Source organism: Xiphias gladius, chromosome 18, assembly GCF_016859285.1.
Source record: "Xiphias gladius isolate SHS-SW01 ecotype Sanya breed wild chromosome 18, ASM1685928v1, whole genome shotgun sequence".
In the NCBI taxonomy this organism is placed as follows: Eukaryota; Metazoa; Chordata; class Actinopteri; order Istiophoriformes; family Xiphiidae; genus Xiphias; species Xiphias gladius.
Genome location: NC_053417.1, coordinates 7,166,782 through 7,194,712, shown reverse-complemented (window position 1 = coordinate 7,194,712; position 27,931 = coordinate 7,166,782). Strand labels below are relative to the sequence as shown.

The 27,931-nt window shown below is 38.7% G+C and overlaps 1 protein-coding gene across 3 annotated transcripts in view; it reads right to left on the bottom strand.

The window, feature by feature from the left end:
• mtor (mechanistic target of rapamycin kinase) overlaps positions 1 to 27,931 on the bottom strand; it is a 99,811-nt gene that overhangs the window by 13,488 nt on the left and 58,392 nt on the right. For all 3 annotated transcript variants that reach the window (XM_040152248.1, XM_040152249.1, XM_040152250.1), the window contains 13 exons: positions 27,142 to 27,217; positions 23,266 to 23,405; positions 19,980 to 20,080; positions 19,068 to 19,183; positions 16,449 to 16,526; positions 15,512 to 15,619; positions 10,808 to 10,933; positions 9,594 to 9,725; positions 6,269 to 6,384; positions 1,538 to 1,655; positions 759 to 956; positions 325 to 425; positions 12 to 108 (listed from right to left, as the gene is read on the bottom strand). In XM_040152248.1, the coding sequence (XP_040008182.1) occupies positions 12 to 108; positions 325 to 425; positions 759 to 956; positions 1,538 to 1,655; positions 6,269 to 6,384; positions 9,594 to 9,725; positions 10,808 to 10,933; positions 15,512 to 15,619; positions 16,449 to 16,526; positions 19,068 to 19,183; positions 19,980 to 20,080; positions 23,266 to 23,405; positions 27,142 to 27,217 (1,507 nt within the window). The remainder of the gene's footprint in view (positions 1 to 11; positions 109 to 324; positions 426 to 758; positions 957 to 1,537; positions 1,656 to 6,268; positions 6,385 to 9,593; positions 9,726 to 10,807; positions 10,934 to 15,511; positions 15,620 to 16,448; positions 16,527 to 19,067; positions 19,184 to 19,979; positions 20,081 to 23,265; positions 23,406 to 27,141; positions 27,218 to 27,931) is intronic.

Below are 27,931 nucleotides of genomic sequence, written 5' to 3'. Positions count from 1 at the left end.
CCATGTGTTACCTGTAGCCAGGTGTCGATTTGAATGGTCTTGATGCCCTCCACCAGGGCTTCGTTCACTTCAGGCCAATGACCATAGTCAAACCAAAGAGTGAGAACCCTGAAAAGTTAAAAAAAAAAAAACCCAATTAAAAAAAAAAAAATTAAATCAGAATCTTTTTCTTGCCTGCTTATTAATGATAATGAAACACTGCAATCACATTCAACCACTAGAGGTCCTCCTCTCCCAACACACCTCTTTTGCTGAGTGTCCATGAATATGCTGTTTAGTTTTGCTGGGACCACTTGTCCATCTTGTGTTAGTCATTTATTGTACCTGAGTGTGTCCTGCAGGTTGTTGCCTCTGGACAGGGAAATGGAGCGGAAAAAACCTTGAACAGCAGGAACCGTGTACAAGAGCAGCGTCTTCGAGAGGTCCTGTGGAGAGACACAACAGGAAAAAGCTATATTGGAGAACAGACAGATGCTTTCTGATTAAGCATTTGCATATTGGGATCTGCAGTGGATGAGTATCATTTGAATGTGGGGAAAAATGTGAATACACAAGTTCACACACTAGCTCACTGGATGAGGTATGTTGCGTTAGTGGGCTGAAACATTGCATGGGTAATGCAGACTGTGTGGTTACGATGTATAGGTATCCTGACTAAAGATTTCTACTTTGGTTGGACAGGAAGTGCTGGGAGAAGAGAACACCGAATGACCGATGTTAATGGGTGTGAAGAGGGTTTAATTCACTGTGACTCTCACCTCATTGACCTTTTTCTGGCCTGGTGAGGGCACAGGACTGTGGTCAGTGCTGTCGACCTCACTGTCACTGTTGCTGGCTTCACTATTAGCACTGGCACCACTGGCATGTCGCAGCTTCTTCTTCTCATCACGTCCTTGGTTCTGGTGTTTGTAGTGTAGCACCGCCTCAAAATTCATCACCGCCCAGGCATGCCAGGCCTGCCGAAAGATGGTACAAACTGGGTGAAACTGGATTTCTAAGAGGTGGTAACTGGAAATGAATTCCACATTTGTTCATGATGGAATTTTCCAGTTTACTAAGGGACAGATATCCCCCAGGGCACTGTAATTTTTCTGATCCAAACATATGAGTTTGATGTTTGCTGTGTTACGCAACCAGTTATTAAAGGCTAAAAGCTGAAGGGAGCTGCTGAGGATGGACGGGGAGAGGGATATGTGGGCATAGTGACGTCTTTGTAGCGTGCAGCACAGGCATGGGCAAGAAAAAGCAGAGACACTCTCAGCTCTTCCATCACCTCATATCTTTGATGCTTCAGAAGGAGCACCACATGTATAAAGATCTAAAGAGCAGAATAAATGAGTCGTGCAGGGACAAAAAACAAAAACTAAACAAACAACTACGTTATGGCATGTTTAGTTAAATGGCAATAAAATGGGGTTTAAAGTTTTCCTGGTGACATATCAGTGTCAGGGCAACCTCCTGCTGACACAGCTGGGATTTTACTGCGGCCAGAGAAAAGTCAAGAGAGAAAGGTTAGGGCTGAAAGGGAGGAACTGACCTTGTACCAGTTGCGGTCATGCTCAGTGGAATGGCTGTAATACTGCAAAACCTTGGGGATGGTGCTCTCGTTGATCCCCTGCAAACTGAGTTGCCACTCTCCCAGTTTGAGGAAACATCTACATGGAGGAAAGGCAGAGACAGAAAGACATTTCATCTAAGATTATTACTTAGATAACTGCTTTTCTTCCAATCAAAATATATTTATTTTATTTCTACTTTATTTACTGAAAACATGTCAAACCTGGTGTAGCATAGATTATCAACCTCAACATTGTGCAACTATTTTACCTTAAAACAGCTTCAAAATCATTTTGATGGTACGCTGACTTGTAATAGGGCAAATGGCAACTCATTCATTCCCACTCCACTCCCCGAATGCCTGTTCTTGCACTATGTAACTTTGGTTGAGCGGATACGATCTAAAATGAGAAGTGCGTAATGCTTTACGGAACTATGTCACAAGCCACCAATTGTGGGTCTTCAGCTGGCCGTAAAACGAAGCTAGCTCAGTATTCTCAGTACAGACATCATCGCAGCCATGAACAGACTCACTCCTAGCATCTACATTTTAGCACACAACTGGGCTCAAATGTTTTCTCAATCAGATTAGCCGAATGCTGACTTGACATGAGTGAACAGCTTGATGATTAAGTGTTTGTTGCCTGAGCAATTGATAGGCTTTGTTTTCTAACCATGAGCTGTTAGCTCTCAGGGGTTCGCTGCTTCCAGTAACCTTAACTGCTGTGACTCAGAGCACAACAGAATTTAATGCACCAGCGTCCTGTAATTACCACCTGTGGCCGCAGAGGCCGCTGCTCAGCAAAAGTTACATAGTCTTGCTTTAACTCTTACACTGGAAATACTTTAAAAAAAACAAAACATAACTTTGTGGCATTCAATAGGAAAAAAAATATCTAAACTCTTTTGAGACCATAAAGTTACTGAGGTCAGAAGTCAATGTTGTGAACAGAAGCTCTGCAGTGACAACTAAGTCAATGACTAGATGACTACATTAGCAAGGAGGAAACAAAAGCACTGCTGGGACAAGCCACAAAAGAAACATCATAAGCTTATAATAATGCTTATGTTGTCATTGCTTATAAAGAGTTGGTAGTGACTTTAAGTACACCCAAGGGCAGTTTGTTAAAAAAAGGAGTGAGATAACAATACTAGACTTGAAAATCATTCCAGCATCTATCACAGGTATCCCTACTTAATGCCGTAGTGCAGTTGTCTGCTGAAAGGTTCCAAGATCACATCCGGAGATTTCCAATTATCCAAAGCACTTTTCTTTTTTCTAACATGCCAGTGAGCTCTGTGGCAGTCCCTAAGGGGACGTAGCTCTATCCATTACCCTTAGAAACACATGTGCTTACAGGCAAACTAGTTGTGTTTGGCCAGACCAAACATATAATTCACATACAACGTCAATAAACGGAGCAACTGGCAAGCGCTGTATCTTCCATCCATCCATCAGCAGTCTGTATACTGTTTGCAGAACACTTCCAAAAAATTGCCTTGCAGGATTACGTAATTTCTTCTAAATACTTTTCCGTGCAAGTGTACACTTTGGGTTCAGCATGTCTAAGCCAAACTGTTCCTGTAAGTGCTTAACAAGTTTAACTTTTGGGGAAGAGACGGGAGGAGGACTGGGTGTTTGGGGACATTAATACAACCTGTTTATTTAGAAAGGAGACGCCTGGCTTACCGATTTTAGTTAGAGTAACAGTGAAATTATACTGGATTCTTTAGAGAGTGTTGAGGCATCCATGTGATTGTGTGGGTGTGTGTGTCTGACTGTTCAGTCCAGGTGTGCTCCATACCACACAGCCAACCTGTATTCATGAAAGTGTGTCAGCACGTCTGGAGAGAACCTGTCCTAACTGACATTATACAGGTGTTTTCCCTAAGATGCATTCCTCAGAAGGCCTCAGTCACTGTCTGGAAGATGCACAAATGAAAAAAGCCCCATCTACCTGTTGTCACACTTGTGTGTTGTCATGTATGATTTATGAGATGGGAGGGTGCACACGACTGGTGTATGTATGTGCACAAGCCTAGATTAGACTATTGTATGATTTACTGTACATAGGATTATACCTGTCTGCTCCTATGTCTCGTGTTTTGCTTGTTTTGAGTTGTTTTACCACTATGCAGTGCAGTCAAATTCTTTAAAAAAATAATCATTCTCTTTCCTGCACTGGCAAGCCACTGACATTCAATCCTTAAGGAGAGAGCTTTAGATATTCTCGTCAAATATTTTGATAATCCCATGGAATTCAAAACTTTCCATTTTCTAATTCCCTAAATAAGCGTTTGAAAACACATGATAATTATTTGAATGTCAACTTTTTCAAAAATCTAGTGTTGTGTTGACAACTGTTTGAACAGACTCTATACTGTATCCTTTCTCACAGTGAGATGAGGTAATGATAGAGGAAAGGTGCCAAGGCTGCGCCAGGACAGTCAGATGAACATTGCAACACCCACAGGGAGAGGAGACACACCTGGTGATACCTGTTGGCAAGGTGCCATGTTTGGTTTGTGATAAGTAGCTGTGTGGGACTAACTGCCAAAAAGGGATCACTTTATTGAGAAGTCTAAGGCGAGACATTCAGACAATCTGGCCAGCTTTGAAAAAGACCACAGAATACCAATGGACTAGTAAAAGGTGCTATGCCAGACTGGGTTATGCTCATGGAAAAGAAGCTGAATGCACTGCACATGACCCTGTGTGCTTAAAACATGAGGGCATATACATGAGGTTACTTTTTCCTTGCTTCAGCATGTCAGTTTGCATTTTCTCCATTGTGCTGAAGTGGGTGCTAGAAGGCCAGCACAATTTTTAACACTAATGAAATACAACTATGCAAATAATGACACATTGGCATTACTTTTGGTGAATTTGACTAACTGTGGATTAACTTTCCCTCAAGAGTTTCAGCTTCTGATATGCACCAATAACCAAAGCAATTGAGTCATGCTTATCTGTGCATTTATGTGGACATAAAGCACTTGGATATGTGACGAAACTCACTTAATCAAGTGCACCATCTTAGTGTCTTAGATCGTTTGATTAATGGTTATAGGTAATGGAAACAACATAAAATAAACTATATATGTAAAACTACAGCATTTGGGCTTCAACATTTCCTGTTTGCTCTTGAAAACCACCCACACTTCTTGAGAATCTTAAAGCAATTATAAGCTTCATCTCACACTCACTGTAATTTGCTGGACCTCCTATCCATCTGCAATGGGAGCTCAACATCTAAGTATTCTTACGTGTATAAGAACCCACAATGCAGGTATTACAATCTTCGTTTCACTGGTGACATTTCAGTGTGATGTTAGCAGCTGAAAGCAGCAGGTTCTATCTTATAAACCAATACAACTTTAAGGGGGATTAGGCTAATGTTTCTCCACTATTTGTCTATAATTCACTTATTCCAATCATACATTCTGCTTCTGATCAAAGCCTACATCTCCCATTATTTTTACTCGATGGCAACATAGTTTATAGATGTCACTTGGTTCCGTTAAAGTGTATTTGAGCACAAGGATGTGCAGGTTGTCCCAATCAGTCTCAGGGTCATCTGGATTAGGACGTATTACAAGTATATGAATTAAGAAAGTTTAATGTCAAAATTACTTAGTACTGTAAACCATAAATTGTCAAGATTTCAGATTGAATCAGTACTCCCTCTTCGTGCCGGTCAACTGAACACAATATTGAGTTAGTTTTGGCATCATCAATTTCAGCTTAATGGAGAGAGGTTTTTTTTAGAAAAACCTCATCGGGTTCTTCATTACTCCTGTTCAAAAGATTCAATATTACTAAATTGTCCAGTTGCTGGAGACAGTATAGGTCCTCTGAGGCAAATCATGATCATATATTCTGGTTCTACTCAATGTTAAGCCCATTCTTGCAAGAAGTTACGTTTTGCTAAAGGTTTTCAGGTTGACACTCTGTTTAAATTGGAGACCCTCTGTTTGGGAGCCCTGCCTTCAGAAAATGCTACCCCTAAGGTCAGATACCTGTTAAAGACTATAAGCGCTGCTGGCAGAAAACCTATTACTAGAAATTGGCTAAAAACAGAAAAACCTACAATTGATGATTCAATTAGAAATTACTCAATTAAAATTACCACCTTGCAGTTGTATATTGTAGCTTATATTCATGTCTGTCCAGACTCATATAATACATGCATTGAAGACTTTGAAGGGATTTAATAAAAGACATTAAGTGTATTTTATCAGAATAAGTGTATGAATTCTTGAGTTATGGCCAAAAACATGTTTTGTGAGGTCACAGAAAATGTGAAAATGGGTTGGACGGACGGACTGATGGAAGGATGGAAAACCAGAAAACATAATGCCTCTGGCCAGAGCTGTCGCTGGCGCAGAGGCATAACAAAAGTGAAAACATCTGCAAGGGTATGGAAGGGTATATAGACACATGATATTTGCGATAGTCCTACCATTATATGAACTATCACAGTACAAAATGCGCAGGTGTTGTTAATAACATTAACAACAGCTCCATTCTTTTTTATGACAGTGTGACAGTGAGCCAGCATGCACAATACCCTGAACCAGCTAAATGGTGTTCACCCATCATTCATTTTGTGCTGTGTTTTTCCTACTGTGACATGTCGAAATGTCCTCTGTGAAAAAGCCTCATTAGATGGTGAACTGCTGCTACTGTGCTTCCAGAAAAGAGACAGACCTGGCCATCAGTTTGTGGACCTCCTGCTTGTGCTGTTGGTCCTCAGCTGCGATGGCGTGCTGGGCCTGCTGCTGCATCCCTTGCACAAAGTGCTGCATGTGCTGAAAGGCATCGATCTGGAGAGGCACAAAACAAATACCAACAGCAGGTAAAGGTTTGGTGTCATTCAGAGAAATATATTTGTCTGTGGTGCTTTGTACCTGAATTCATTCTGAATTAAATACAAGCATGTGATATGTGATTAAAAGGTAACACCGTGCAACAGAGCTAGATCGACTGGCACAATGTTTTTATAAATGAAATTTGCCATGTATTCTCAGTCTTCCTCTGACACATCAGAAGTATTGTGGTGAACTCATCGATTTCTATGACCTTACTGCTTTTACAAAGTCGTCGTTCTGTGTGATGCAGGAGAGCCCAACAAAATTGGACATTCTTTTTTGTTCATTCCAGTGTTGCTGTTCTCACCAATGGCTCTCCAGGGAAAATCTTGCAACTCCATCTGGCCAGGCCACTTCTGCTGTCATAGTTACTGTTTTTTTTTAACTTAAACTTGTTTCACAGTTAGGACCACTGTAACATAGCAAGGTCTGATCTAAATAAAGTTAAGGCAATCTGTACTAGATGCAATTCTGCTTGCACAGATTTCGGATACTGACCACAGCTGAGAAATGAGGGCTGGATATACTGTGAGCATGACGTGTGATCCAGATAACATATTTGCAATGGCCAGCATTTTGTATCTCCTTTCATTAACTTCTAGAAAAGTTCACCGGTATAAAATTTCTTATGTGGATATTACCTTGGAAAATGACTGAATTATGTGACTATCATAATAAATCATCTAACCCTGGTAGATGACCAACTATTGCATGGTTTTCACTCAGTAACACTCCAGTCATGGCAAGTGTGATGAGTGACAGGCAGAGTTGACGTTCCACACTGTTCCAAAGCACTGGACACAGTAGACTGGTCCTTTCCAGCTGTGTGTGTGTGTGTGTGTGTGTGTTTTTATATTCTGATTCATCTGGTGAGCATTGCAGTTCGCCCTGGCAACTGCAATACTTACACTCACACTTACCTAAGTCCCCTAATGAGACCTGCACTGTGGAGCCACAAACATTATTCATCACCTGGTAATAAATGTGGGTGTGTGGGTGGGGGGAATAAACAAATGGCGAAGAGTGATTTCATCCCAAAACTGCTCTGGTGAAATGTAGTTTGAAACATACAATATAATGTTAGGTCATCAATGCTGGACCAGAGAAAGTACATATCTTTCTGAACAAATACATTTGTTGGTAACTTACAGAGTAAGGCTTAATTCATCCACTGGTGCCATGGATTCAAAAGATTAATACCAACACTAATTTATATGCAAATATAACAGTTGAGTAGATTTAACTGACCAACTCAGAATTTGGTAAGGGAAGATTCAAATCCTACACAAGACTGAGCTACATTAGCCAGTCTCTACAGAAATCACAATAATTAATGCAAATTTAACCAAACCCTGCAATACTTGTGAGGTTTGCAAATTCTGAAACACTGTAACTTGTCAAATCAGAAGAACACTTGCATATCTTACTAATCATAACACTTTCCAAAATTAAATATTATAATTCAGATCCACTGTTAGGAGACCAAATTAAATAAAATCTAACTTCAATCGTAATGAACTAACTTATAACTAATAACAAATATGCAGACGATTTAGGATTTTTTCCCCCACAAAGTCATCATCTGATCAGCTGATTTTAGGATACATTAAATCCCTCTCAAGAAGCTCTGCCAAATCAAATCTCAGCAAACCTTTTCTAATGTTATTTTACCATCAGTAACATAATAGCCTACCCTACCTAACACTTGTGATTTCATTTATGGAGGTTGTTTGGTGAAAATTTACAGGCTTATTCTGACGGCAAAGTACACAACACATTTAACCCCCTGGCTCGATACCTGCACATATATTATTTACTGACTATTACAGGGATTTGGAAATTAAAGTAACAGCAAATGCTCAAAGCATTGTTAAAAAAGCTGGTTTAAACTGGCAATAACAGATTTGTTTGGCCACTGGATGGCAGCAGAAACAAGCTGTAAACACAACACTGAAATATCATCACTTTTTAAGTTGACACGATGAACTTGTTAGCAAACAGTTCCTTTATTAAAGCATCTTGCAGTTACCAAGAAACGTTATCGTTCATTTAAGTTGTGTTCCTGGCCAGCTGGCATATGTATGTATAATATTCACTCTCTTTTAGCTGTATTTTTGGTCTGTACCAACTCCTGAGGGAAATACATGGATTAGCTGCTAATAGCTCCACTATGTTGACCAGCTGGTCGCTAACTGTGTAGGTCTGGTGTACACTACCTTAGGTAGTGTCCAGTGGTTTTGTAGAGCTAATTAAGTGATTAAACATCACTTTAAAAGCAGCGAGAAAGAACCAAAACAACAAAATTGTTGGTCAGAGCTAAAACTCATTATAAAGCTCTGTAAAGCAGAGCAGAATAGCAGACTAAGATGATAATTGTCTGTGGGTTCATCACTACGTGTGATTAATTTCACATTGTTTTTACATTGTCATATGATACATTGCTATTATAAAAATATCGATTATAGCTGCTTTAAGTTTGTACTTCAAAGTAACTGTAACTTTCAAACCTATGGTATGCAAATTAAAAAATAATTTCTTTAAAAATTTTTTTATTTGTGTTACAAGTTTCTTTTTTCCGTTAGTATACTAAATTGTATGCTATTTGTAGCTCGAATTTCATGCCACTTCATGTTTCTTTATGTTCGTTTTTCAGAGCTTTTAACGGTTATGGTTATCTAAAGAGAATCTTCTTCACTAAATTTTTTTCTTCTTGGAACTATTATATTATAGTTACCTGTGAGTTCTTTGTAAAACACAGTTATTTTTCAACATCAGTAATTTTCAGTACAATTTCAATTCCTTTTTACAGATGTAGTTTGTTGGCGTTATTGTTTCTCAGGCTGTTTCCCTCGTGACAGTAAATTAATTAGCTGTTTACAGTTTGTCAGTATGTACCAATAAGTAAGTCTCTCTCTTTCTGGCCTCTTTGTTTTGTTGCCTCATGTTGCACTTAGAACATGCATGTAAAAGTGATAATCATCAGGTGTCTTTATAAGCTGACATGTTACCCTTTGTTATTTACCTAAACAAGTACTCCCTATGTGATGACACGCAAAGCAAAAAACAAGAATTTACAAAATGTATATCAATTGTATAAAATGAAAAAAGACTCTAAATTCCATAAAAACCATTCCAAAAACCATTAACAGTTTGTTTGCTCCTACCTTGCGGGCACTCTTCCACATGTACTTCATATAAGCGTAGGTGACGTGTGGGTGGGCTGTGGGCAGTGGGTGATCAAGTTGCTTGGAGGGGTCGACACCCAGAAGGAGCACCAGGGTCTTATGGGCCAGTGCCTGAAGGGATAAAGAATGCAACATAGGTAAAAGGGCATACGAATGGGCAAAAGTTTTATAGTTCAGGAAGTAAGCAGAAGGTGAGGATGACAGCTATCCCCAAGACAATACAAACCTCTCCACTCCACAAGGTATAATATAAGTCTTAGTTGAGTCATTTTTTCCACCCCCTGGCAATTATATTTCCTGCTATGTTTGACACTGGCCAGTCACATCTCTTTTTCAGTTACATCATTGTTGGTGATTCTGTCATCCTATGTGCATGCGTGTGTGCTTAAATATAACAAGAGTGTGTAGATAGAAAAATTGGCTGATTGTCTGCCATCCCTTCCAATCAATTAGAATAACAGTGAGGTTAAAAAGGATGGAAAATTTTACCACTTTAATTATGAAGATATGTGGGTTCAGGTTTCGCAATAGTGTAATTGAGAGTGCTACTTTCATCAGCGAAAATTTAAAACAGGTTGAAATGAAGTTTAATTTCATGGCTGGAATTCATTGGTGCACTTAATTCCGTCAGAGCTCGACTTCCCTTTTCCATTTGACTAGACTTATTCAATCAACTCTGATTTACTCCTCCTGAATGTTATGGGATTACAATTAATTGCAGTATCTAGGATCAGGGTCAGACATGAAGATACTAAGAGGTTTTGGACAAATATGTCATATTATACTGCACTGTTATCCTTTCAAATAGTTTGTTATGGTATAGAATATACATTTAAAGTGGTAGAAATTTACCGTTGAGTGTAATTTATTTTTTGCAAGTTCTCCTTTTCTTAAATGCTATACACTTACACCTTTTTTAGGTCATTTTAACATAATGTATGCATTTATTAAATTATTCTGATGGCACGGGTATTTATTCGTAGACACATGAGATAATTCTGGTGAAAACCTGCACAGTCTACGTGTTGCTTTTAACCCATTCAGGCTCAGTGTCCCCATGTCAGAGGGACAGAAGTGTATCCGCATTTGACACTACCACAAGGAAAAAATCCTACCCACAGGAGCTTTAAAGCATAATCCAGGTTATTACATTTTAGGTCTTATTTTTGTGGCCTTTCATTGAATGTACTGACCAGGCGTCCACTCTTGCCACAGAGACTGGCGTACTTCAGCCAAGTCCTCATGTCCTCGTGGGGGCTGATGACCAGTGATCGGACCATCAGGATCCTCTGCCAGTCCTCCACAATACGCTGACAACCCTGGAGGGAATAACACAAAAATAACAAGGGACAGACAGGTTAAATACCTTGCTCTTTTGTAACTCCCATCAAAGACAGGCACATACTCGTTAAACTCAAGAGAAAGAACACATGTGAGAGACAGGTACAGTTGAAACCCAAGGGGGTACTATTACTACCAGTGGTCCCTTTCTTTAACATGGCAACACGTGAGTACAAGTTCACGTGCCAGAGAAAAACACACACACAGACAAGCATATACATATTTTTTAATACATCTGTAAAGACTATTAGCTGACTTTCTCAATAAAATATTCTCTAAACCTCAACCTCATCATCATGATATATCACAGTACTGCAGAAGCAGGCAGCACAAACATAACATTGGAGTATTTAACTCTGATTTTTTTTAAAAACAAGGAAAAATATGTACTGTATAATCCCCTCTGTATGATTTGAATTTAAGACAAAATAAGACAAAATAATATAAGGATTTCATGAAAAAGGACAATGAAATAACTTGATTATAATCTCTCTGCCACAAGGAAGGGTAATATTACATTGCATGGCAACTAGCAACAACACATGAGGTTGTGAGATCTTTTTTTGAGGAACATAACACAAGTAACATCATCTAGCTTCAAAGATAATTCACCCCATCTTTTTGTCTGAAATGGGGATTTTGTTATTTCATAGTCCTTTTTCTACTCCCTGTAACTTTTCCTTTGATGGCAAAACTATGTCGGGGCAAGACATAGGAAGCTGTTAAAAGCTGAGGCTGGAATTAAATGCTACAGTTTCTGAAATAGGCTTAACATTATTGGATAAGGGGCAGAGGGCAGGTTGAATCTGGCAAGAGTCATGCTCAGGGATTATAATGACTAAAACAGTTTAGTCTGGGGTTAACCACAAGAAATTACTGACAGCTTTGTACTGAGATGTTAAAAGAAGCGCCAAATTGTCCAGTTCATCCAACCTGATTGAAAGGATCAACTGTGTATCACTGGGAGCATCATGGTAGAAAGGTGGTCAAAGATGATTGCCAAGTAACTGCAGTGTCCCTGGTTTGAATCCGACAGGACTATTTTTGCATGTCTTCTCTCTTTCTTTTCTCCCCACATTTGCCCTTATTCTATTGCATATGGGCTAAAATGACAAAATTGTAAAAACAAAACAAAACAAAAACAAAAAAAAAGTAATACAAGTGTATTATTGGTAAACTAAACCCACTCCACTGTCTTAATAAATGAACAGGAACATTACAGTCAATTTTGTGCCACACTTCATCCATGCCTACCTGTGGACTCATTTAAATGGTAGAAAGAACGCCAAGACCGTGTTTGGCCCCTGAATGAGTCAAAATTTTGCATTAAATTGATTTAGAAAAAAAGATTCCATGATTCTTTTTTTTTTAAATCTCCAATGGTTTGTTCTATGCGTTGTCTAACACAATATTTTCAACTATTTTTGAATATCAATAGTAAATTTTTCGCCAATTTTAAAAGGAGCTACCTGTCTATAATATGGAACACACCAAAACAATAAAGAGCTTTTAATAAACAGCAAGCTTGGACCTATATACTCTAAATTAACCAAAAGCCATTTCCATGTTATGCTGTCACAGGGGCTGAAGAAGTAAGTTAATAAATGTCAGATAAAAGGTAAATTGCTTTATAATGTGTGTGTAGAGGAGCACAGGAAATGTTGGCGAAGAAAGAGCAGAAGTAGGACCTGTCCTCATCTCTTTCTAAGAGGAAGTTAAAATGTCTGATGATCTGCACTTAGAGGAAGCCAAGACACCAAAAAGAGCAGGGATCAATAGTGTCAAAAAGCAACCTAGGGCTAACAGTCCAAAATTCAAACAGGTTGTCAAAGGAGTGCATGAAGTCACTGATACATTTACACACAAATGATGGATTGCAGTGTTTTCATACACCCTTTGCCATACCTCTACTTCTTTGATGAGGAAGAGACTGTTACGGAAAGAAAGAAAGAGTAAATGAGTGGGTGACTCCCTGCCAGATGTGTAAGGACAGACTCTAATAAATCACTAGAAAGACAAGAAACCTGTCAGGTATTGCAGACCCAGCTTTGTTGCTGCCATTATTGGCCCTGTCTGTTTGCTCAGGAAGAGCCCTCTTGATCCCCAGTAACGCCTCTAACCAACCGCCATCTTCTATGAATGGTAAAAGTCAAGATGATCAAGAGTATCTTCATTTTACTGCACAGGGATAAGTGTGTGTGTGTGTGTGTGTGTGTGTGTGTGTGTGTGTGTGTGTGTGTGTGTGTGTGTGTGTGTGCGTGTGTGTGTGCGTGTATGCATAATGCTTTCCATTCAAAAGCCAAGCTAATTTTATAGAAACCTTTGAAATGTCAAGGAAGGAAAACTAGTTAGAGATAAGTTCATTTTGACAGCTAGGTAATAGCAATCATCACAAAAACAATATATTTTTGATGAGAACAAAGAGTTCTTGTCCTTGAAAAGGTCTTGGTGCTGGCAAACCTTATCTAAAGACGAAAACAAAAAAATGTACTTCACAATACTATAATGCACCAACTGATGGTTAAACTTTCGCACAATTTCTGCATAGTCTCTGACATCGCCGCCAAATTATTATTTTGTTTCTAATGTTTTTTTCAGTGTAATTATTAGCTAATGCAAATGATGGACTGTCAGTCATTTTTGAAGATCAGAAAATTGGCTGGCATTAATTCACATTTACATTCATTCTCCTCATCTGTTTCTCAAAAACAATAAGCTCTGTTTGGCCTCCTAATTTGGTTTTATGAAAAAAGGGTGTCATTTGTTTTCTGTTTTTTGATGCAGTAAAAAAAAGCCAGGTGCAGCTCTAAATAATCATCTTCCTCCTATATTACAAGGTGTCATTTTTTGTGCAGTCACAGACAATGCAGTCTCTATGTTGGATTATTTCTGGCATCATCTCCTTAACTGTGACATTCTGGAGTGGACGGATAGACCTTCCAATGCAATAAGAAAACTAGCAATTCCACTCAGGGCTGTATTTGGCGGCCTTTCAGACACCAAATGTGATTTTGAAAAAAGAATAACGTATTAAACTGAGTTTAATACAGCATGTAAAATCCTGAGAGTCAGGAATGCTGCATAACAGATCAAAAGTTATCAGTTCATCTGCCTGACTTGAATTCTGCCCTCGAGTGCAGAAAAAACACAAATAAGGCTGAGTCCTTTTAAATAATCACATATTGATTCAGCTGTAAAATGACCAACATGGAAAACATGAACTTGAACATTATTATCTTAGATTGGACGGCGTTTGTCTCTAATTCCAAAGTCTTGGAGGGCGGCAAATATTTCCAAACCACTTGTGGATTTGTGGTTCTTCCAGGTGTCCTCCTGTCTCATTTAACATCATGTACAACACACTGTAGTTCACAATTAATAATGATATTAATAGTAATTACAATCAGTCTCAGGAAGCAAAAAGAGTCTGTATGGGGTTGCCTAAAATGAGCCATACTTTTTTTTCTGAATATTAATACAAAGGACATTTCATGCTGGTAATGGCAACTAAGGGGACCGTTCAAAAATTATGTTAGTGAGGAGCTGTGTTTGGAAAGGTCAATTCTAATAACACAGGGTAACTAATGATTTACATGTCCATTTACTGTATGTATCAACTCTCATTACAGTCATGACCTCCAGTTAATGAACAAAACGATCAGGACAAAGGAGCAAGCGGCAGAAGTGAGTTCCTTTTAAAAGTGTGGTTCCAATCTGCTATCACTTTCTCAACATGCAACTCTTGTTTTATCACTGTCATCAGATTCAGTGGCTTTTCCCTTGCATGACATCATAAGCTTCAACTTAAGTCTGAGGCAACAGCAATAAGCATTTTACATGAACTTCCTCTGCCACAGGTGTTATCTAATATACAAACCTTGCTACATGACTAAAAACATGAACACCTAGAAACAAATGAAAATGGGTTGTTGACATGCTGCTGCCTACTGCATTCAGTGGGCACCAGTAAAATTTAGCTCATTACAACATCAGACCACCTCCATTGCTATTATAGCAAGAAAAATGATAATAGAGAACAGTGACAAAGCACTTGTACAGTCGAGAGGATAATGTGCTAATAACCTTAGATTCATAAAACAAATATTTTCTTTGAGAATGTGTTGTAGCTCAAGTGATTGATTATTTTCTTTTTTGATCTAACTACAATTCTAAGGTTATGACTGTGAATTTCAAATAGACTAGGTTGGAAAGATTGCAGCTAGTTTTATCACGTGGAACATATTTTTGACTACTGACCTTCATTTTAGAAATTGTTCAAAGCAGAATAAATAACACTTTACCTGAGCACAACATGATTATACTTTTCAAATCTCTTTTGAAATTACTTTCAAGTTTTAAAAAATAAACTTATAAACATACAAGATGTTGAAGCCACAGTCAGGTATTAGCGTGTGTCTTTGAATGTACATATGGTGTATGGCTTGTAATGTTTCCCATTAGTAACAGTAGGCTTTCCAACATCTGCTTTACATTGCATTTGTAGTTGCACACATGAGTGTGTGTGTGTGTGTCCATATATCATGTGCTGTAGCTACCTGAAGCCTCTCCCACCATGTTTCCCTGATGATGTCCCTCCTCTCGGGCACCAGCTTGTACTGGATCACCTCCTCTAGCTCTGACAGCATCTGGCAAGATACCATGGCCTGGGAAAGAAACAAACAAACACACACACACACACACACACACACACACACACACACACACACACACACACACACACACACACACACACACACACACACACACACACAAACAAACAAACACACACACACACATACATACACAGACACAGACACACACACACACACACACACACACACACACACACAAACACAAACACACACACAAACACGTGAATTCTCATCCACACATTCATTATTATAGTATAATTTAAATTGCCCAGAAATCAGGCAAAAGCCTCTTCTGTGCAATATAAAAGCATCATTTAAGTTTGTAAATTAATCAGAACTAGCGACTGAATGCATTCAGCAACCCACTGGACCTTCTTGTGAGGCATCTGTCAGAAAAGGTCAGTCGTCTCCATCTGATGGCTTTGTTTACATCTGACATTTGAAACAACCTCCAAAATCTAGATTCCTGCTGAAGTGTTTCTGCTGTCAAATCTTAACGGTGAGCAGCTACAGCATGTACATCAAAAGCAACTAGGATCAAATGGCATTTTATTATCATGTTACGTGAGAGGAACACAGCTGCTATTTTCAGGATTCAACTTCCGATTTGGAATGATGCTTTGATAATTCCATATAAATTGATCACAAAATAGGAGCACGGAGCATTTATGATTGTGACTTCTAGAGAGGGTAGAGCAGAGATTTAAATCTTTATAAATCATCACCTTAATAAAATATTGTTGTGTGGCACAATACTTCTGCACATGAATTGCTATGAAAAATGAGATGGTCAACTGAAGCCAGGGTATGAACATTTTGGCTGTCTTAAAGGAACACTTACCCCGTAGGCTCGACTGTAGCTCTCTCCAGCCATGGCCGTCAGCTCAGCATCCAGGAGGTCTCTTGCTTTGTCAATACACTAAATGAAGAAAAAAAAAAAAAAAAAAAAAAACCCACACATTTACAGAGTTTAATGAAATCTGTAGCTTTACAATATCACATAAATATAACAATGACACTTTAACAACATAGTTCCTTATCTCACCCAAATACTGCAAATTTGCCGTCAATGAAGTTTTTTTCTGTGTTTATATATTAATCTTCTTTTTACATGTCTGCATAAATGGTGCTCTGAAGTGCAACTGGTAATTAGCTTCTGAATTCACTGTAAATCTTCAACACTGGCAACACTGGTTTAACCCATGACTTGAGTTAGTTGCCTTCCCAACTCATTAGTAAAGCTAATAAACAGCAATTATGGCATTTCCTCAATAACATAATGATAGCATGATCCCAATATGCACTGTGAGACAAAGTCACACTCTCTTAAAAACTCTTTATCAGGACCAGGCCACGATTGGACGAAACCCAAGGAACAGAAACACTTTGTACAAATGAAAAGTGCATGGGGATTGATAGTCATGGTTCCTGCCGTGACCATGATGCAAATTCTGAAAAATGTTCAACCAACTTTCAGAGCACATTCATGCACCAAAAATGTCTTTCCTACTTTCTTGTTCTTTTGGGTGTATTACTGTATATTACTGACTCATTTTTAAAATTCCAGGTCCCTGACTTTTCCAACCAGGACTGCACTTGTCCAAATTCAAGGATACTGCATATATTCCATCACCAGTGACAACCCTGGGGGGTAGAAAAACAGTAACTGAGAGAAAGACCTCATTCAGCGCAGCAAAAGGGACAAACAAGGACACAAGTATTTTGGCTGAAAAGTCTGCGGATTTCTTGGGCTTCTACAGCCAATGTTTTAGGGAACTGTTATTAGTGGAAGTGTAAAATGAGAGTGGATGACTGAGGAAGTTCTCTGAGGCCAGGATGCACAGCTGTTTCAGACCCACTCCCATCAATTATTTTTTTCGTGCAGAGGGAAAGGATGAATTGCGTGCCAAAACACCTCTTCAGGCATGCACAACAAGAGATGGGGTTATGGGAGGGTGGTTAGGACAAGGTGAGAATGAGGCTGCTTCTTTATAGCCTCCACTCAGTTATGGTCCTGTTTACTCCTGAATTATTTTGCTGGGGCCTCATTGGAAATGTGCAGTCCAGACGACTCCTGATAAATGCAGTGTCTGGCTTCTGGCAGAACAAACAAACCATGACCCAATCTCCCATTCTCTTACATTACGGTTGCACTTATGCACTTCCGTACGTTTAAGTCCAGTGATATTACTTTATCATTACAGTGTGGTATAAAGACCTATATATGGATGTTTAAGGCCAAATCAACCGTTAGAGGAAACTCATAACAAACCCCAAACATGACTGTGAAGTCAAAGGGAGGGCTCTGGTTTGTAAAAACCATGAGACAATTTCCAAATCAAACGCACTCTTGCATACTGTATATATTATGAATTTTGGTACAGCAGACTGCTTTACTGGGGGGAGCATGATCGCCATGTCTACGTATCACCACTGCAACAGACCAAACACTGAGACCAAAGAAACCTGAAACCTTTCACACAGACCCATGCCAAGACTTCTGGAGCGCATGTCTGGTTGTTTGGGGTATAAGGGGAGAAAAGGAACAGCCCTATGGAATCAAAAGGACTCAAGTGCAAGGATTACCAACAACATACGGAAGAATAGACTGAGCTCATATTGACATTTAAGCTTTTGCCCTCACTCCATCTGCTTTTCATTCCGCTTCATTCGTTGTGAGTGGCCTCATTGTCAGCAAGAGTCAAAAGTCTGCTTTCCCTATTCAGCTGATGCAGAGTCCTATAGGTCACACCTGGTCCCAATCTCCAAATTAAGAGGAGGGAGGGAGGCTGTGGGGGGATGAGTGGGCAAAGAGAGAAAGTCTCATGGGCTCTGTGGTGAAAAGAGGACTTGGAGGTTGAGTCTGGAGAAATTGGAGGAGCAGGTGTTTACTGGTGTCACTGCTGCAGCTTGTGTTTGTTTGATGTGCTGGCATCCAGCTTGAACAAATCCATTTCCAGGGAGGATGAGCTCATCTATGATCCCCAACCTTCATCAAATGAGTAAAACACCAACCTGACCTCCACCAGACCTTGCTGACAGGCAGGCAGGAGGGGAACAGGCTCTTTATTTGTTTGAGTCTAAATGCTGTGATGATTTACAGTTTCAAGAGTTACATAATATTTCCACACCAATGAGCTACCACATTGTAAAAGAAAAACAAAACTCGGAACATTTTATTTCTTTTAATAAAAAGCCTGTGCTAATGCGGGAACTCAATCCTGACTGGAATAGCCGTAAAGTCTTTTTTTTTTTCACAGTGTTAGTTTCCAATGATTTTAGCTTTTCATACCTTACTGTAAAGACTAATAAAAATTCCAGAAGCCGTGAGGCTAGACAAATTCCCATGTGACATGTCTTTATGACATCTTTAAAAAAAAAAAAAAAAGACTTTTAATGTACATGGACTGGGAGGAAATATGATCCATTGGGTGTATTTGTGAGCGATGATGTAACTCACCTGCTGCGCCAATGAGAAGAGGTCCTGATGCAGGGCTAGCACTGCTCTATAAAAAGCGCCATCATGTGTGTCTCTTGGGATCATACAAGTGTACTCCTCCATGCTGTCCCAATGCCCTGGAGAAACAGCAATTAGGTAAATGCACAAAGACAGGCTTAGGTAGCAAGCTTGTGATAAAGAGTGTAACATTTAATTATGGATGCCTTATAACCTAACTACTGAAGACTGGAACAGATTGAAGTTTAGCTGCTCATCACTGCTGCTTTGAACCCCACTCCACTTCCACTTCAGTTTAAAAGAAATGACTGCAGCCTCAACATTTTTCTTCCCGGCAACAACAACAAAAGTTGTTCTGAGTCTTGAGATAGACGGGCCTGCTGGTTGGGTATCGTCTCAGGGTTTACGGCTGAGTTTGAAAAGTCAAAGCCAAAGACCGCAAACCTCAGAGGTTGCTCCTGCAGTGTGGTCCCTGCTTTTCTCCACCATTGCACATTACGATTTGTCAATGTTACGACTAGATACCATTCCCATCTGGTTATGTGAGGGAGACCTGGCAAGAGCTGTTACTGTTTTCATTGCTGCTTGGTTTGATAACATTGTTGTATTGAGTCCCACAGAGGATGGCGTAAATGCTCTATTCACAAGCCTTTTCATAAAACTCCACTTACTGTTACTACAGTGTATTGAGAAATTTTTCAGAACCCTTAATTTTGCCCTTCAGTAATCCATACTCAATACCCCATCTTGACAAAGCAAAAACGGAATTTAAGACATTTTTGTAACATATCAAAATGTGAAAAAAGTGAAAGGGTCTGACTACTTTCTGAATGCACTGTATACTGTCCATTGTTATCATGTTCTTCTAATTACTGTTTAATTGTTAATTCATTTCTGGTATTAAGTACTTGTTACCTAGACCCCAGGCAGCAGCAGCAGCCATACGAGCCATCTTGGCCTGGGTTTCCTCGCTCACCAGTGTCCACTCCTCACAGCACTGCTGGTGCAACTGGCCCCTGGAAAACATTAACCACAGGCTTCAGATGGTAGAACATTAAAGCCAGATTTTTTCAGTACCCTGTTAGTTTATGACATCAGTGAAATCCCACAACATGTTCACAGTAATGACTTCATAAAATCAGAAACTGATCAGGTTTCCATGTTGATCACAAGCTGACAAGGTGCATAGAGTATTATTGTATACAATGCCTACAGAATGGCTACATGGTCTAATAACAAGCCACTTGATCATAGGAATGCAAAGAAGGATTTTCAACAACCTTTAATAATGCTCTTTCATTGTGTTACGCCATCTGAAATAATCTGCGTATCACATGGTGTCTTAGAGATGTGTGGAAAATTGCTGGCATTTTACAGCTAAATAAAAAGCATACATAGAGTAAATGGAAGAATATTCTGTAGGACAAGATAAAGCTGGACAATAGGTATAGAGGAGAGAAGCAATCATTCCTGATCGACTGACATAAAGAGTTTCAAAGTGTTGATCAAAAAATTGCTTTGACTGCAGGTTTTAAAATTTGCATAGAGTGATGCTATAATGGTCTACACAATGTACAAATACAGAGGTTCTCCTGAAGTCCAAGTCCTGTTAATGATATGTACATGCTAAGAGTTTAGATTACATTTCCCTGTGCTTAACAACAACTAAAGTAATCATTCACATGAATAGCAAAGCACTTGCGGCCAAGGATGAGAAGGAAACTGACTGGAGATAAGTCTTGGTTCCATTACATCTGTCATTTTATTATTTCTTCATTTGTTCTAAAGATGAACATCTTAAATCAGTGTACCGTCCCACAACATTCTAATAACATCAAGTATCCCAGGAAATAGATGGATGTTCCTGCTGGGGCCATGTGTATTGAACCCACACTAATTCCACAGTAACAAAAATCAGTGCTGTATTGTCCATGAGATCAAACCCACTGCATGTGTTTTACAGGCAGGTTACTGCAGCGAGCTTAGAAGGGAGAGAGGGAAAGAGATGGAGGGACTGACAGAGAAAAAGAGAGAGGCGGGTTTGGATGGAGGTCAGTGAAGTGAAGCCGTTTTCCAGCTGCCTGGCTATCGTATAACATGAAAGCAACAAGTACAAAAAGCTCTGGTACACTGGGTGAATGGGTGTCTACAGCAGACAAACACAGAAAGTCCAGTGGAAAGAAGAACTTAAGTCATTATATGACTCAGCAGACCATTTTTCACATCTTTGGAATTTTAATTGAAAATAAAATAAGTTCTGAGAGCTTAAAAGAGACATTCATTTAGCAATGTGAGGAGTTTTTTCAAAGGCCCTACACTTCACACAATTGATCAACTCACACAGGTGTTTTCACTTGTGACCTCCCTGGTTTATGTGAACGTAAGCAAATCTCCATCACTCCATTAGTTTTTCTTGTACCTGTTCAAACAGGACAAAATCCATGTGCCGATGAAAATAGTAAAGGTATGATGGTCTGTTTTCACAGCAAAATATTTGGATTTGTCAAGACAGAAAAGCACAGGTGAAACAAATTTCATTAAAGTGCTCCCGTAAGCCAGCATGCACAATATCAGGACCACAGAACTAGCTCACCTAAATGGAATGCAGTCGCTTTTAATGTTATCAATTACACCTGTGCTTTTCCTGCACCGACATGCCAAAATGTCTGCTGTGAAAAACATCTATTACACCTTTGCTATTTTTATTACTATATAGATTTGGTTTCATCACATAATTCCCAGCATATCTCCACCTGAAAATTGGAACCACCTGTGTTGGTGTGCAGGAAATTTAACATACTAGCATCATGCTATGAGAACACAACTAGTGCTGAATACCAGGAATTGATATCCTGGTATTTTGCAGTAAATTCTTGTCAAAATTAGCTACATTCCAAAAACACGTGCAGGGTCCCGCAATTTTTACCATCTGTGTGTTAACATAGTGAAGACTATTATACACTATGTACTGAAACAAAGAAGCCTTCTCCAAAGTCCAAACTGGAAATGCTGTTATTTTAGTAATATTTAATGCTTATTGGCCATTTACAGATGAGCTTTGTGGCAAAATATTTTTTAGAATAAGCAATGCTGAGTGCAAAATCTGTAAATGAAAGCTATGAAATCCAATAAGTGGCTTTATCAGACACAGAGGCCTCCATCCCCAGAGCACAGCAAGCAAAAATGGCTAAATGTTTGAGATATCAGGTATAAAACAACTCATGATATATCTAAATTATTAATATTATAAAATTATATAGTTTGATATATCTAAAGTAGCTTGTTGTGAGTTTTAATAGAACCATGAGGTCAATTCACCTGGGCCCAGAATGCACATGCAAAATTTTTTTTTTAAAAACAGCACAATTATTATTATGTAAAGGGGGATGTATCAAAATAATGACACACAAAGTTTTGTCACATAAACACAAAACCTCTCTAGCTGAATAATTGTCTTGTAAAACTACTGAATCACTTTCTTGTGAAATGAATCATAGTATACACAACAATGCCACGAGGAAAGCAGGTTACATAAGCAAATTAACATCTGGTTAGAGTCATGGGTTCTGTGACAATCCACATAGTTGGATGGTTGGGATATATTGTGACTCTCTTTTTCCCTAAAATGCTCCTCAAAGGTGACTGGTCATTATGGAGCGGAGCCTCAGTTGTGGTGAGGTTTTGAGGTTTCATTTGAGTGGCGGCACCTCTTACTGGTGTTGGATGCCTGCCTATCAATTTTCCGGTAAAATTATATTGGTCAACTCAGAGAAACTGTTTTCTCTCTTTTTGCTCAGTCATCAAAGGCCTAACATCAGGACTCATTAGGAATAGGCTGCCGACACACAATGAGCAAATAAAAACTGGGAGATTCGAGAGCTCACAGCAAGTATACAACCTCAGCTATCTCTATCCATTTGATCCAATGTTAGAAACTCAAAAACCAAATGTGCTCTTTATTTTATCACGTCAGTGAATCACATTTACTATATATCAAAAAGCCAAGGGCACAATGTGTTAGAAAAGACAAACTTATGGTAAACTGAATACAGTCAGCAAACATTTAAAATACTGGCTATACTGTAAATGTTTATATGTGAAAATATGTATCATTGAATCTCGGGCCTGAGGGCAGAAACTCTGATTTGAATGAGTTGTTCCAGCCCTACTGAACTCACAACAGATATGACAAATGACATACCATTCTCCCAGGGCCTCTAAGCAGCGCATCCTGCCCAGGATGAGCTCTGGATCCTCTTTGTTCATGTCAATCTTCTTGTCGTATGCCACCAGGGCATCCTCCCACTCGTGCAGCTTCTCATACCAGGTGGCTTGGATTTCCTAGTGGAAAAAAAGACAACAGAAAGAAAGAAACGCGAAAATGGAACGATGTTACTATAAACATTTGCACAATTAACCTGGACCTTTTCTCTGTGTTTCATCACGTAGACAAAACATGTTTTTACCTTGAGCATTTGAAAATTTAATAAATTGTTTTTTAATGCAAGCAAAGACTTCTTGAACTACACTCCTTGTCCATTGACAAGCAGACAAAATCTAACTTTCATGATAATATTGCATGGATAATTGGAGGTTTCCAACTTAAGTCCTGGAGCTGTTACATCTAAACATTTACCTTCTGTACAGATGACGTCTAGGTATTGACTTCTTTTGAGAGACATCAAGTAATAATAAAGCATATATATATATTTTTTTTTTTTTTTTTTTTTTTTCTTTCTTACAATCTTTTCTTAACTGACCATTCCTGACCGGTATACTAAACAGGGAAACCTTGCATCCTACTACAGTAAAGCTTTCCAAATGGTCTCCTCATAAACTGGATTCCCTGGAAGTACACAGTGAAACTCTTTTTACTGAGTCTTTTCACTTTTACCATGCTTTTACAGAGAAACATAAATGCAGTTCATAAAGGCAAAAGGAAAGACCTTTACCATGGGGGTAGTAATTGCTGGGAAGCTCTTTTGTGTTGACTTTGGGCTAAAATTAACCCCTTCATAAAATCAAATGAATGCATTCTATTAGGAAATACTATGTTAAGGTTGTCTCTAAGACACAGCCCTGTTTTTTCACTGCATCTCCCCACCACTGCCCATATACATTAAGTATGTCATCAACACCAGCTAAGCTCTTGAACTCAGATTTGTGACAACTGTGATTGTGTAAAAAAGTAAAGCCGTTATTATTGGTAACTCCTTTTGCTAATTGATCATTAATTATTTTTTACTGTTAGGCCAAAGATTGCCATATACTTTACACTTTTACAACACACAGCAGAGTTATATGAACACTGAACACAGTGACTTCATCATTACGTTCAATTTTCACTTTCTTTTCCATATCGCCGTTTTATGTATTTTATTTGTGTGGTCAGTTAAAATTGTTTTTCCTTTATGCTTTGTGCATTTATATTTACTTTCCGTATGTTAGATTTTGACATACATGTTTTCATAATTACTGGTCATGATTGAGTTCTGTGGCATGGTGGAATAAGCTACATCAGGTTTTAGCTAAACATGCCACAGCTGTCAATAGTATGAATTAAATAATGGTAATTACTGGTTTTGGTCTCAGGAAATCAAAAGATAAAAGAACACCAGTCTATTTAACCAGAACCAATCAGTGATCAATACTGGTTTGGTCTGTCATACTATTGTTAAGTTCAGGATTGGTCCTGAACTTAAAAGCCTGTCCAGTACATCCATACAAGAAACAAACAAAAACCTAAGTGATGCAATTTTTGTAAAAGGGAGAGAGACGAATCAGAACAAAAAAATGCTCTGTTCTTCTTATGTAACTTATGTGGAAAATGTGTGAAGGTGTCCAACGCATGTCCACTGTTAAAACAGTAATTTAATATCTGGACCAGGTCCATCCACAGAGAACATTATTAGTCTCATAGGGAGTTAAAGTAAGTTAAGCTATTTAGGGATCTTACAAACGACTCGCCATTTAGAAATAATTACTGTTTTCTATTTTTTGGTATGAAGCATTAATCTTTTTTACCACTGAGAAAAAGCACAAAGTAGTCAAAAGTATTTTTTGAAAAATACACAGCAGAGTGACATAAAGGTGTGCAAATATGTAAAAAAAAAAAAACATCCTGTCTAGTGGACAAAAAAGTCCATAATTCTGCTCCTTGCCCTTGACTACTAAACAGCATAGCAGATGAGTTTTCCACATGTTGCACACTAAGAACAGGGTGTTCTGGGGGTATGTGTCTCAAATGACCCTCATCCCAAAGTTAAACTGTGTGTATGGGGAAAAGATACCATGGGAAGAAGTGTATGCACACAAAAGACAACATATAATACAAAGGTTTGAGTTGGTATGCACTGATGCTGAATTAGTGACAAAATGAAGTACAAGCAAGTAGGTCTTGTTTGAAAATCCATGAGTTTAAAAACTTATCAAATGTAAAGACACTGCAGTGTGGTTTACACTGGTATGAGGCAGGATTTTCTGACTCTAGAAAGTTACTATTGTAGCAACCATTTTCTGCTGTGTCCTGTAGAATTAGCGCAATTTTACACATACAGTGACATGAAAGGGTTTGGGTTCCCCTGATCAAAATTTATGTTACTGTGAATAGCTAAGCAAGTAAAAGATGACCTGATTTGCAAAAGGCATACACATTTCACACATTTCTTTAGGATTTTAGGCAAGATGACTTTTTTATTTCCCCCCTTTACAGTCACAAAAATAACAAAAAAGGAAAAGGGCCCAAAACAAAAGTTTGGGCACCCTGCATGGTCAGTACTTACACCCACTTTGGCAAGTATTCCAGCTTGTAAATGCTTTTTGTAACCAGCTTTCAATTCTTGTTTGGGGGATTTTTGTCCATTCTTCCTTGCAATAAGGCTTCTAGTTCTGTGGGATTCTTGGGCTGTCTTGCATGCACTGCTCTGTTGAGGTCTATCCACAGATTTTCAATGATGTTTAGGTTGGGGGACAGTGAGGGCCATGGTAAAACCTTCAGCTTGCACCTCTTGAGGTAGTCCATTGTAGATCCATTGTAGTACATTGTGCTTGAGGTCATTATCCTGTTGTGGAAGCCATCGTCTTTTAATCTTCAGCTTTTTTACAGACAGTGTGATGTTTGCTCCCATAATTTGCTGGTATTCAATTGATTCCATTCTCCCCTCTACCAGTGAAATGTTCCCTGTGCCATTGGCTGCAACACAAGCCCAAAGCATGATCCATCCACCGTTGTCCTTAACAGCTGGAGAGGTGTTCTTTTCATGAAATTCTGCACCTTTTTTCTCTACCTTTGCTCATTGTGGTGAAAAAGTTCTGTTTTAACTTCACCAGTCCACAGGACTTGTTTCCAAAATGCATCAGTCTTGTTTAGATTTTCCTTTGCAAACTCCTGACTCTGAATTTTGTGGTGAGGACATAGGAAAGGTTTTTTTCTGATGACTCTTCCATGATGGTCATATTTGAGCAGGTGTCTCTGCACAGTAGAACAGTGCACCACCACTCCAGAGTCTGCTAAATCTTCCTGAAGGTCTTTTGCAGTCAAACAGGGTTTTGATTTCTCTTTCTAGCAATCCTACGAGCGGTTCTCTCTGAAGGTTTCCTTGGTCTTCAAGACCTCTCCACTTGACTTCCACTGTTCTTAATTACATTACGACTGAGGAAATGGCTACCTGAAAATGTTTTGCTATCTTCTTATATCCTTCTCTTTCTTCTTTGTTTGCATAATTTAATTAATTTTTTTTGCAGAGTGCTAGCTTAGCTGGTGCCTGCTGGGCTGCTTTTTGTTGGGTTTGGTTTGGAGAGAGAGTATTTGTTTTTAAATTTTTTTTGCATTGGCCTTCCCCTTCAACAAATAATAACAAACAATATCCTAACCTAACTATTTTATTAAAGTCTGACACCTTGGTCGAAGTTATCTGAGAGCTCAAATCTCAATGTAGTGGAATGACTGAAAGAAAAGACGAGTTTTTTGAATACAAAAAACTTTTTCTATTTTCTGACTACAATCTAAGATAAGGTGTCCTTTTTTGTATGCATGCATAAAAAAAAAAAAAATACCCAAGAAAAAAGAAGCACTAACCAGCTCCCCAAAATGTTTCATGGCATACTCCAGCACCCCAGATGCAGCTTCTGGCTGCTGCAGTTTATTGTTGATGCTGCAAGACAGGACAAAAACAAAGACAAGCTTTTAGGCCAGTTTGAATACAAAACCTTGAAAACTACATTTGAAAAGTTCAATATGTGGACAACATATAGATGCAGGTACTATTATTATTATTAAAAGACTGGCAAATGGCAAAGAGAAACCATTTAGGAGGTCACCATACATACAGTATATGCCTACAATGGCTATCTTACTGTTTCTAGGACAAAACTTTGAACGTATTGACATACAGTCACTTCAGAAAATATTCAGAACCCACACCTTATTGTGTTGCACATTTAATTGTAAAAAGATAAAATTGACATTTTTGCCTATCAACCTACACAAACAATGTATAATAACAAAATACAGTAAGGTCCATAAGTATTTGGACAGTGACACTTTTTGTAATTTTGCCTTTGTACACCACCATAATGGATTTGAAACAAAGCCATCACTGTGTGATTGAAGTGTAGACTTCCAGCTTTAATGTAAGGGGTTTTACAAAAATATCCCATTAACCATTTAGGAATTACAGCCATTTTTATACATAGTTCCTCATTTTCCCAGGCTCAAAAGTAATTGGACAAACCAACATAAATATAAATATCAGGATTATTTTTATTACTTGGATGAAAATCATTTCCAGTCAATGGCTGCCTAAAGTCTGGAACCCATGGAAATCATCAAATGCTGAGTTTCCTCCCTTGAGATGCTTTGCCAGGCC